Source organism: Quercus suber, unplaced genomic scaffold (assembly GCF_002906115.3).
Source record: "Quercus suber isolate HL8 unplaced genomic scaffold, Cork oak 2.0 scaffold_479, whole genome shotgun sequence".
In the NCBI taxonomy this organism is placed as follows: domain Eukaryota; kingdom Viridiplantae; phylum Streptophyta; class Magnoliopsida; order Fagales; family Fagaceae; genus Quercus; species Quercus suber.
The window spans coordinates 135,197-147,469 of NW_027069930.1; the positions used below are offsets into that span (position 1 = coordinate 135,197).

The 12,273-nt window shown below is 36.8% G+C and overlaps 1 protein-coding gene across 1 annotated transcript in view; it reads left to right on the top strand.

Annotated features, from left to right (window-relative positions):
- The first annotated feature begins 2,711 nt into the window (after positions 1–2,711).
- Positions 2,712–12,273, top strand: part of LOC112030080 (gibberellin 2-beta-dioxygenase 8) — a 13,936-nt gene continuing 4,374 nt past the window's right edge. The window contains exon 1 of the mRNA XM_065762897.1: positions 2,712–3,325. Coding sequence (XP_065618969.1) covers positions 2,847–3,325 — 479 coding nt within the window. The 5' untranslated portion in view covers positions 2,712–2,846. The remainder of the gene's footprint in view (positions 3,326–12,273) is intronic.

Below are 12,273 nucleotides of genomic sequence, written 5' to 3' on the forward strand. Positions count from 1 at the left end.
GTATTACATTCACATGACAAAGGAAGGAACAGGGTCGAGGAACCCTACTGCAGGTGATAAAACGAGAGCCAAATGCCTGGGTGAGCTCCTTGAAAGAATTTATGGAACCTGCCCTTAAGCCATTGAACCATCTCATTGCCACGGGTCCCAGACTGGAAGGGAACACTTTGCACATCAAGGCGACTTGGAGATTTGATTCAACGTCTTGCTCATAGTGTCGTTTCCTATGCCTTTTCGAGGTGAGCTTCCAAACCTACGCTCACGATGGTGCTCCTCTCCGTAGGAAAAAGATTCGCTGGGCGGGGTTCGAGACTTCACCTGTAACTGACATCTCTTCCGTCATTAGAAGGAATATCAGAGTTGGAGGGAGTTCGCCTTCGCCGTGCATGGCCCAACTTCCTCTTTAACTAGTCAATCTCTAGTTGCATGCCCTTATTACTCTTTGCATGGAAGATATGGCTTCCACCTCGAGGTCGACTCCCGTTAGTATGTGTGGTATGCACACTTTCTTCACGGTCACCTCTCTGCTCAAGGTTGACAAAGGGGTCGCCATGCTAGAATCCCAAAGATTCTGCTTGGTGTGGACCTAATCCTACCATAGCTAAGAGTTGCACTCACTATCGTACCAGTTCTTCCCACAGACAGTGCTAATTGTAAGGACCTGATTTGCAGCCTAAGCCCAAAATGTAAGGGATGTTGGCCCAATGAGCCTAATACAATAAATTTGTAGAGAGTAGGTCAAAGAACTAGGCCCTAATGAACTTGACAGCAGCTAGTATGAATTCGGAATATAATCAAGCAAGAACAGAGAACATAGAACTAAATGAACTCACTGTCCGAGGAGGTAAATATCCATACAAATCCATTAAATTAATTACAAGTATCACTTTGATTGCTACAGTATTCTCTCTTTCTTTTTCGATCCCCCTCTCATGGAGGGTCTCTTACATTATATAGATCCTCTTGGACCATCTTAATCCTACACTTGTTGATCATTTGAGCCCTTACTTGAATGTCTATCCCATTAGATATCCTCTTTAGCTTTCTGTGAGTTGTGGTAGCCAAGGCAATACTGTTCAGGGTCTTCTCCACATAAATGCGGCCAGAAAAGTAGCTGCAGTGTATTTAATGTGATGGTAACAGCTTTTCTTTAGATATTTTTGGGTTCCATTCCTTCTCACGTGTTCGTGAGGCACGTCCTTATCACTGGTGCTTCTTAGAAGGTCACTTTAATCTATAGGATCTATATTTGATCTGTGTTTAGCTTATCCAAGGAGATATTCATTCTCGGATCAACTTCCCATTTGCATTTCACTCATTAAGTCCTAAGTCTGAACCATTCATTTCTATTTGTTTGTCCTCGGACTACTCATGCTCTCGGCCAAGGCTTAATATATGATTTTGGCACTTAACCCTACAAAAGTTATTTTATCTATTTTATCAAACTAGTTTAGTATTTTATAACTCAAATTACAATAATTTAAACCCATTAAAATAAATAAAAACAATAATTTCAATGAAACAACACCATAACAACAAAACAAAAACAAAAACAAAAAACAAAAAACTAACCACAAACTTTCCTACATTATTTTTACAAACTGTTGAGGCAACAAATTTTTATTAGTTCACATCTAAGCCAACCACTTAGATCACATTTTTACTTACCAATAACCACTCACTACATCAACAATTTGTAAAAAAAAGTTTGTAACTCTAACATTTTCCTCATTTAAAAGCTCATAAAATTTTTTATAAATCTAAAACAAAATATACAAGCCCAACCACCCACAATTGCAAACTAATTTTAATGCTGACAGCCACCACCCACAATTGCAACCCCAACCATTGAAACCCAAGAATCGCAACCCCCACCACCATCGTTGCACGCCATCCAAACCAAATTGAAAACCCACCTATAGTGCCACAACAACCAAATCAAAAACCCACAATATTGAGAGAGGCAAGAGCGGGCAAGAGGTAGAGAAGCCTGGGTTTGGGTTTAGAGAGAGAGAGGGGGGAGAGAGAGAGAGAGATAATATAAAATGAATAAAACTAGTTACAATAATTTCTATTAGTAGAGCTTTACTGTAGTAAGTATGTAAAATTTTAACAAATAGAAACCCAGATAAAGATTGGATTTTGTGGTTTGGGGTTTTAAAATAGTTTTTTTTTTTTTTTTTTTGGTGTTTTAGACATGCTAATGCTATTTCACACTAAATCTATTAACATAAAAACTTGACTAACTAGTTAAAAAACTTAAAGTTCAACGGTTAATATCTCTTGATATTTTTAATAAAGTTATTTAAAATTTAAATCTTCCCTATTTTTGAATTTAAAATATATATATATATATATATTGACTATCCCGAAGTGAAGTTCGCCGTCTTACATTTTCTATTATATTGCCTTTTTTATTTTATTTTTTGTGGTCTTTTTGGCTTGAACATGGCCACTCAAATTCTAGCCAAGCAAGTTTCTCAAAAAAAAAAAAATTCCAGCCAAGCAAGAAGCAGATTTAGGAGTTATTCACGAGACTTGTACTAGCATTTAAAAGATGGTATCAAACTATGAATGCTCAGCCAACAGAATAGGGATCTGAAAGGACAAGTGTCATAATAAAAAATAAAGTGGTCCCTAGACTCCCTTAAAAATATAATTTTTTGATGAACCTCTTGGAAATATAATAAACAAAGTTCCACTAGAACTTTGTATTTTGTATGTGTAGTCTAGTCCTTTTGTGAGAGTTGTGTTGTGACGTATATAATAATAGCATCTTTTTGGCCGAAGTGCAGTGCAGTGCAGGATAGAAATTAAACACATCTATCTCTGAATCTAAATCTGAAATGAACCTTGAATCCTATCCTCCTCTCTTTAGTGAGCTGAGCAAGAGTAGCAACCAGGAGGAGTACTTGTCGTCTGATCATCATCAGAAGGTTGACACGGTTGATAGCATCATCATCAAACCAGTAGTCCAAGATTCAGACCCTATACCTGTCATTGATCTCCAAAGCCTAAGCCTTGATGAGCTAGGGGAGGCTTGTAAAGATTGGGGTCTCTTTCGTTTGGTCAATCATGGGGTTCCTCCATCCCTTTTGAACCAACTTCATGACCATGCCAAAACGCTTTATTCTCTTTCCTTTCCATTCAAACAGGCCTTATTCACCGCCCCAACATCATACTTTTGGGGCACCCCTGCCCTGACACCATCTGGCGCACCCCTATCAAGAGGTCCCCAGAAAATCAATTGGGTTGAAGGCTTCAATATTCCAATTAGTCAACTCTCCCAACTGCAACCCCTACATCCTGTACTTGCCTCTTTCAGGTACACACTTCATTTTATTGTGTATATATATATATATATATTTTTTTTTTCTTCTAAATTTTGGTTAGATTATGTATGATGGTCTATTCTAAAATTTGCATTCCTTTTTTGTGGCAATAATTGCATGGAGGAGTCAAATTGATTGGACTTTATATATTTTTTTGTAAAGGAGAGTCTATTTTTTTTAAGATTATATATGTTTTGACAAAAAATTTATATATGTTTACAAGTTAAATTGTTGGCATTGGTATTAGTGGTAAATTTAAATAAAAACTAATAAAAACGCTGCATTTTGTAAAACATAAAATTTTTGTTTTCATTTTTTTATTACAAAATAAACATGATTACAAGTAGTGATAAAATCAAGATTTCAATTCGGGGTCAAGATTAAAATCAAAATTAATCAAAAAAATATTTATCGATATTAATAAAAATAAATAAACAACTGTAAACTAATTTAGTTGCCACACAAAATATGGTATAAATGTAAATTGCTATTCATTTTTTCATAATTAATTTAATTTACTCAAACGTGTTTTTATATTTAAAACTGTTCCATGAATTCTTTATTCCTAACAATTTCTAAATTTGCACACCTTTTTGGTTTGCAATAATTGCATGGAAGAGTCGTACTGATTGGATTGTCCAGATCTTTTGTAAAGTAGAACACCCTCTTTTTTGGGTGGTAACAAAATATTATTAAAAATAAAAAATAAAAACAAAAAAAACAAAATGACAAAATGTTTAGAATAATTATTTAAATTTGACTTATCTTTATTACTTTTTTTAATTAGATTTTTTTTATTATTTTAAATATATAATAATAAGTGGTAGTGATTTTTAATCTCTACCTTTCATGTAATTAGTAGGCGATGTGACAATTTTTTATTAAAATAAAAGAAAATTATAGTTAAAAAAGTATTAAAAGTAAGTCAAACTCATTCACATTTGTGTGTGTGAAATGCTTAGTAAAATCTCTTGTTAGTTTGAAATGCTTAGTTTAAAATACTAGAACAGGAGTATAACATGATAATTTCAAATTTACAAGAGGGTTTTTTTTTTAAAGAATACTAAATATTCTACTTAAATCTAGGACTACATGGATATTTTTGAACCAACAAAATGTCAATTCTAAACAGTGAAAACCCCTAAAATAAACCAAAACAAAACACAACCAGCAAGCAGTAGGGAGATGAGCCAACGACCACCACCAATAACCATGGCCATAACCACTACACAACCACTGCATCTTCCACAATCCAGAACATAATTCAAAACAAACCCAACCACATTCAGTCAGGGATGGAGCCAAGACCTGGAGTTTAGGGGGCAGAAGTATAAACAAAAAAGAAAAATTATGAAACTCCAAATAAGCATTCAGTTAGTATTAATAAACCATCAACAAAGACAAATACACAAAATTATTCTTTTTTAATATATTACAATACAATTATTTATGGAAATGGAACTCGTCATTTTTTTAAATCTTCGAAATCGTTTATGATTAAATCCATACTAATTTGAAATTATCATGTCATTATATCTTCAATAATCTACAAATTATTACACACAACAGAACTATGCACATAAGCACTCAACTGCTAACCAATAAATTTCAAAGTTGCAAATAATCTCTTTAATTTTTTACCAAAAAAAAAATCTCTTTAATTTTTTAAAAGACACAAAGTCACACTAACAGACAAAAACACAATCAAACAAAACAGCACATGGCATGTACAAGACTCACAAGTCACAACTATTATTTAAAAAAAAAAATCAAGTTAATCAACCAAGCACTAGAGATTCGGATATGAGAGGGATAAAATATTATCATCTAAAAAAAGAGAGAGATTAGTTATAATTACCACATTTGGGCGATGCTGCAGTGGACTGGTGGTGGCGGTGTGGTGCTTCTGGTCTAGTTTGCACCTAGCTGCCCAACCCCTCCCACTCTCAGGTCTTAGTATTTAATAAGTTAGGTTTCTTTTCCCCGTTTTATTATTTGTGGCTTGCTGCGTGTTATGAGATTTGTGTGGGGGTTCTCCTACTCTTAGAGCATCCGCATCAGTTGATGCATAATTTTTGTCCATTTTGCAAGAAAAAACATGTTTTTTCTATTTCACATACTCATTTTTACAAAACACCCACATCAGTTTGTCTATTCTACACATTTATTCAATAAAATATTCTAAACCCAACCACCATCAACCCGATCAATACCTAGCCACCATCAACGATCAATACCCAACCTCCATCATCAACCCACACAACCACCATCATTAAGCTAGCCTCATCATCAACCCACCCATCAAAATCCCAGCCACCATCAACCCAATCAATACCCACTCATCAAAATCATCAAACCCACTAACCAAAACCATCAGTGATCAGTAATGGCGAAAGCACTGATCCAATAATCAAAACCATCGGTGATCAGCAACGATGAGAGCAACAGAGATCAATGGAGGAAGAAAGCGTGAGGTGAGAGTCAGACCAGAGAGAGAGAGAGAGAGTGAGGTGGAGAGAGGAAAAATAATAAAATATCAGATGCAAGAGCTATAGTAACCTTGCATATATGCATGGTTGCTGGTGTACTTGTGCATTTATGCACAATTTTACACTCACTGATGTGGGTATTTTTTTAATCAAAATGTGCAAAATGCCTTACTTTTTATATTTTGCAAGATTATGCAACCACTGATATGGTTGCTCTTAGGCAAGCTAGTTAGAATCAATTTAGGTTTTTTTTTTTTTTTAATTTTTTTTTTATTATGTGTTTTTTTTTTTTGGGTGTTGCTTGGGCTTAAGTTTTGTTGTTGGGCCAATATTTTTTTTATAGCTTTTAAAAATATCAAAGATATTGTTGAGGGGAGCAAAATACAATTTTATTGAAACCCATGTCCACGAACAAGCAAGTCGATCGCCACCAACGATGACATTAGCCACCACAAACCACAACCACAACCAAAACCATCGAAATCCTCCAAAAAAATTTATATTTCAAAACTGCAAATAAAATTTAAAAAAAATAAAAAAAAACTAAATCCTTCAACAAAAGAGAGATTAAAAGAGAGAGATGATTATGAATCTGAGAACTTGGGTTGCTGTTGTGATGGGTCATGGTTTTGGATTGCCATCGTGGGTTGCTTCTTTTTCTTGGATCACCTCTCCTTCAATTTGAGTTCGATCTCCACGACAAGTGAGAGAGAGAATGATTTTTCTTGAGAGAGAAAAGAAAGAGAGAGTGAGAGAGAAGAAGAGGAATTGTTTGTCTAAGACTGAATGAGAGAAAGAAGAAAGAAAGCGAATAAAAGAAAGATTTTTTTAGCATTGGTGTTCATACACTTCTATTGGTAGAAGTGTGGAAACACAAATGTTTTTTTTTTTTTTTTTTTTTTTTAACATTTGGCACACTAGATGAAATATGGTTTTTGGTGTTTGGTATGCTAAATACTACAAATTTAGCATTTAGCATACCTGATGTTAATGCTCTTACAAAAAAAGTCTCATAGTTATCAAACTTTATAAAAAATAAAACATTAGGAGGAGGAGGTTTCTTATACAAAAAAATAAAATAAAATAAAATAATAATAAATTCAACCATTAATTTGAGAACAACCTTTTTTGGCAAAAGTATCAGCACATCGGTTGGTTTCCAAAAGATACTTTTAACATCCTAGTTATGAAAAAGTTGGATGATATTCTTGGTCATTATCAATCAATTGTATTGATATTCAAATGTTTAATTTAATTAATCCTTTTTTTTTTATAAATTTAATTAATCCTTTAAAAACCACAATCATATCACAACAATCCAAGTACTAATTTGTGTTAGAATAATTTAATAAAGTATATAATAATTACGTTCATAATTTTGTTGTTTAAATAATTTTTGAATTATTAAGATCCCACCACTAATTCTATTATCTTACGATTTATTTCTTCAATATGTTGTGAATTAATTCTTCATTTTTTATTAGTAAGCAGTATTATCATTATATAAAGATTCTTAATCTTGATGAGATGTGTATTTATGAGTGGAGTGTCAGAATTATAAGAGCGATGTTGACAATTTCAACAATGTGAATGTGAGAGTAGTGTTACACACTTATTATTTGCAAGGCCCACTTGCTACTTTTTGAAGAGCAATACGTCATTTGCCGGTGTTTGTGGCCTACTTGAATTACTTTTTGTAGTCCTTTTGGATACAACTTATTTTTGCTAAAACTAAAAATTGAAAACTAAAAACCCTATAGTAAAATAATTTTTAAATGTGTGAATAGTGTCATGGGACCCGTGAACAGTGCATTTTGTCTCATGCATAGTAAATCCATGTGATATTACTGTTCACGCGTTAGAAAAAAAAAGGCAGAAAACGCAAACGTGAAAACGTGTCGCGGATCCAAACAAATACTTAGTTTACTTTTTTTAACACAGGCACTGTTTGCGGATCCCCTAGGTCCCATTAGACTTTTTCATTTACTTTTTTTTTTCTTTTAATTTTTTTCTATCATACTTTTAGTAAAAAAAAACTTTCAGCAAAAAAATTAAATAAATTATTTCTAAACAAACCTTAAGTATGGTGCTAAAATATGCCGACTTGAAAACCTCATATTAACCCATTGATTGTTATGTGTTATACTTCTTTATTTCCTTTAGAGAATTGTATACTACTACTAGGTTTTTAGTAGAGATCATTGTCTAAGTCAAGCTTCAGTACAAAGTGCACATTCATGAGACATAACAATACCTCTTTTCCCATATATTAAGTTATTCTTATTATTATTATTATTTTCAGTTCACACTTTTAGCGTTGCAAAATTTATTAAGAAGTATTATATCCCATTAAATTAAGTAGTAATTACAAAATATTTATACCCTACTAACCTTGCTATCTTCTGATTTATTTCTTAATTAATTATGTTTTGAATTAATTCCCAACTTGTAACTTCCAAATCATTTAATAGAGTAATGGGGAATCCTACCGCTCTCGGGTATGTTATAATTTTTTTTTTTTGGACGGAGATGGGCAATTTATAGTATGTTGTAGACCCATATAGCCTATAGAATATCCATGTCTGTTGCTCCGATTGAGACGTATGTTAAATATTCTATCACGGTGGCACAAAATGCTTTAAAGAAATTAAAATATATGTGCCTTAACTAAGCCATATATTAGCGATATATATCTTATATCATGAATTTAATTTTACTTACCATATTTACGTTATTATCCATTTAAGATGGGAGAGAGTCCCTTCGGGTGTTTTGGTGCAAATGAAATTAACGTTCCCATGAGGAAGAATGATTTGATTCAAATCAGGTGACCGAAGAGAGAGGTATAGAAAGACCTAAAATAACACTAGTATAAGTATTCCCATCAGAAAAGAAAAAGAAAAAGAAAAAAAACACTAGTATAAGTAAATTTTTTTTTTTTTAAGAGAGTTTTAACTTATGACTTGAACCCTAGATCTTTTATATAACCATCAGATACTTTATTAGTTGAGCTAACTGGAAACCACCTAGTATAAGTATTGAAAAAACAAATTTTAGTTACAAAGGTAACAAAGCTTATATTTCTGGATATGATAGGATAATAGAGAAAAATACATATATATGAATGACTCTAATTAATTTGTTGAAGATTTAGTTGACCAAATATTTATAAATATTTATTGTTGTAAATTATTCATTTGAATGTGTAGGGACTTAGTTTGGATTGACCCTGAGTAGAGTATGAATGGGTTTTCAGCCCAATCAAGCCCAAACAATAAATTTGTAGAGAGTGGGTTAAAGGTTTAGGTGCTGGCCGTCGATCACCATGCATGAACTTTCTTTATAAAAAATACTAAGAGTTTCTTTACAAATGGGGGAATGGTCCTCGGCTTGTGGCCGAGGAGGCCTTTTTGTTCTCTTTCTTTCTTTCTTTCCCCCCCCCCCCCCACTTTTACTTTACTTGCTTTTCTTATATAGTTTTCATCTGCCTATCTCCTTATTCCATCTGTTGATCATCCATTTGCCTCTCTTCTGGCCGTCTGTCCCATCAGAGGCCTTATCAGTACTCAAGTGGTTCACTCTGACCAACGTTGCCCTGCTAAGGGGTTATATCCCTATTAATCAGCCAGAGGGGTTAGGTGAATGCATTAAGTGCGAATGTGACAGCTTGCTCTGAGCTTGTCCCCTTCCAAAGATTATCCTTAGAATGCCGAGGACGAACAGGTCCTCGGCGTGGGTCACAAAAGAGGCTTTGTCTAACTTAGCCTTGGTTGGTCAGTCCTCCTCAGCGTTGGCCTTGGGCCTAATACCCGATGGGCCGAGGCTATCGGGCCCACGGGCCCCACAATAGCCCCTCAAAACCCTGCTGCACATTCCCTCGGACGGGGAGGAGGGTTTTGATACCTGCGGGCTCTCTAGACGAGTCGCCCCACTTCGGTTTGTGCTAATGCTGGCGGCTTTTTGACTGCCCGATGCGCGTTTTTAGCGTTTCAAGACTTAATGGGTGCCCACATTAAATTTTGGCGGCACCACGTTTCCTACTTTCAACGGCATGATCTTTTGCTTTTATGAGCAAGCGGTTACATTTGGGGAACCTAAGGGGGAGTATAAGTACCTGTTTGAACCGCTCGATTTCATCATTTTCGCGCTTACAATTGTTGACGCGTATGATTTGAATCTGATTGGACTTGTACACTATCTGAAGAGTACCGTCATACTTCTGTAAGTCTTCTTTTTCTATCGATCTCAAATTTCCTTGATTTTGCTCCTCCTTTTCTTCTCTTAGAACTTTTAGTCATCTTTGGGGAATGGGTAAGTTTAAGAAGTTGGTTGAGTCTGACGAGATGATGAACAAATTCATTGTCGACTATGGAATACCCAATAATGTGAGTTTGAAGTACTGTGAAGAAGGGGAGTGGTACCTTAAGAGGAGAGAGAGTGAAGTTGTGATTCCAATATTCGCTTTTGTAGAAGGAGGGATGAGAATCCCTATGAGGCCGGTGACCCTCAATTATCTTAGGCATTTCCGCCTGTCTCCTACCCAGTGTGCCCCGAATGTGTTTAGGATATTAGGGTGCGTAGACATCTTGAATGAGAAAATGAGGCTGAGACTAACTCACCACGATGTGAACTGGTGCTATAACCTTCATCACCTGAGGGTAAGACGTATTATATGAAGACAAGGGACGATAGGATTCGTCTCATCCAGTGTCTTCCTGATTCCAACAGGGGGTTAACTCAAGATTTTCTTATAGTGTCAGGAGAGTGGCACAACGGCTTTCATTGCCCAACAGTAGAGGGGGAGCCAAGTAGGACATCCGAAGTAGGAGATAATTTAGGTTTCAGTATTCCAAGTTTTATAACTGTATATTCGATTTGGTTGACTAACCATAAGAGTTTCACTTTTCTTGCCACAGATCCGCACGCCTTTGCACGTCATTTCCATCTGGTTAACAAAGCGGATTTGGAGACCGTTCTTAGGTCGGACCTTTTCCTAAACGAAACCGATAACCAGGTCAGAGCTGCTCATCACATCCTCGGATGCGACCCAGCTCAAAAATCATTCCCAGTCCCGAAGCACGTAATTAGAGCTCGTGACCCTCGGCTTACGCAGATCACCGTGGTGGAAGACGGTTTTGCATTTACTGAGGGGTCTTATATACCTGAAGGCATTCCGCTAGCAGGTCCCTCCTCATCCCAGCAAGTAACGGTGGTCGAGGAAGGACTATCTAAGAAGGCAAGGGAGGTGGTTGAACTGAGTTCTTCTGAGGACGAATATAGCGTGTTCAACCTAGCTGATCAGTCCGAGGATCCCTCTGGTGATCTAGGAGACCCTCATTTGTCCGAAGCCGATCTCCAGTCCCTAAGAGTTGGTACTCGAGCCGAGATGGGTTTAAAAAGAAAGCCCCAAACCAATCTTCTTGACTTACTCGAAGGGGTTCAAAGAAGGGTGGACCAGAAGAGTCGCAGCCCCAGCCTCCAGCACCTCCGCCCCAGATTTTAATTGTGCAAACTAGGTCGTCTTCTGCTCCCACAGTAACAGACCCTCCTACCGAGTCTCATGACCCGAAAAGGAAAAGACTTTCCAAGAGTAAGGAGCCAATGGATGGGAGCAAATCCCATTCCCCGCCCGAGGAGGGTAGGTTTCGCAGGCCTCCGAAGCAACTGAAGCTCGGTGATCAACGGAAGAGTAAGAAGGCCAGCCAGCAGTCCGAGATTCAGGCCTGGCTGCCCGCTGCCATGCTTCATGATCAGACCCCTGATGGATAACGCGTCGATGCGGGAATCTCAAGGAGCAGAGGGGGCTCTTGTAGCCGAGGCCCTGGAGAAATCTCTTCTTCTTCCCACTGACATGGCCGAGCTAAGAAATATGACTGGAGTAGAGGTTGTCCTCGACCTTAAGAAGTATCTAGGAATGGTGGGTCCTTTGGCACCTATTCACTTTATTCAAAGTTTGTCGCTTAGTACCTTTCTTTCTCTTTACGGAGTTACTTGTTTTTATCGGCAGGCTATCCAGGCTCTTTTCAGGTTAGGCGAGGAGGTCGATGACCATAGCAATGCCTTAGCGCAAGAGCGTGACAAGTTCTTGGAGGCTGCCAATACTCTTAAGAGATCTGAGGCCGACCTAAAAAAGGCAGCCGATGATCTGACAGAAATGACGAAGGCCAGGGATACTGCTGTCTCTGACCTAGCCGTGGCCAGGAAGCAAGCTGAGGATCAAAGCTAATCGCTTGCAAGATGTTGAGGGTCAATTACAACTGCCAAGGAGAACATTACCTATATGAAGGAAATTTGACTAAGGCAATCCATGAAAAAGGTGTTGCCGAGTATGCTAGGGACGAGGCTGTGAGAGCCAAAGACGAGGCGGTATTTGCGAAAATAGACGCTGAGCGCTCTGTGGAAAAGGCAGAGGAGGATGCTTTCGCAGATGGGGTGGCAAAGACTGAAGCCAC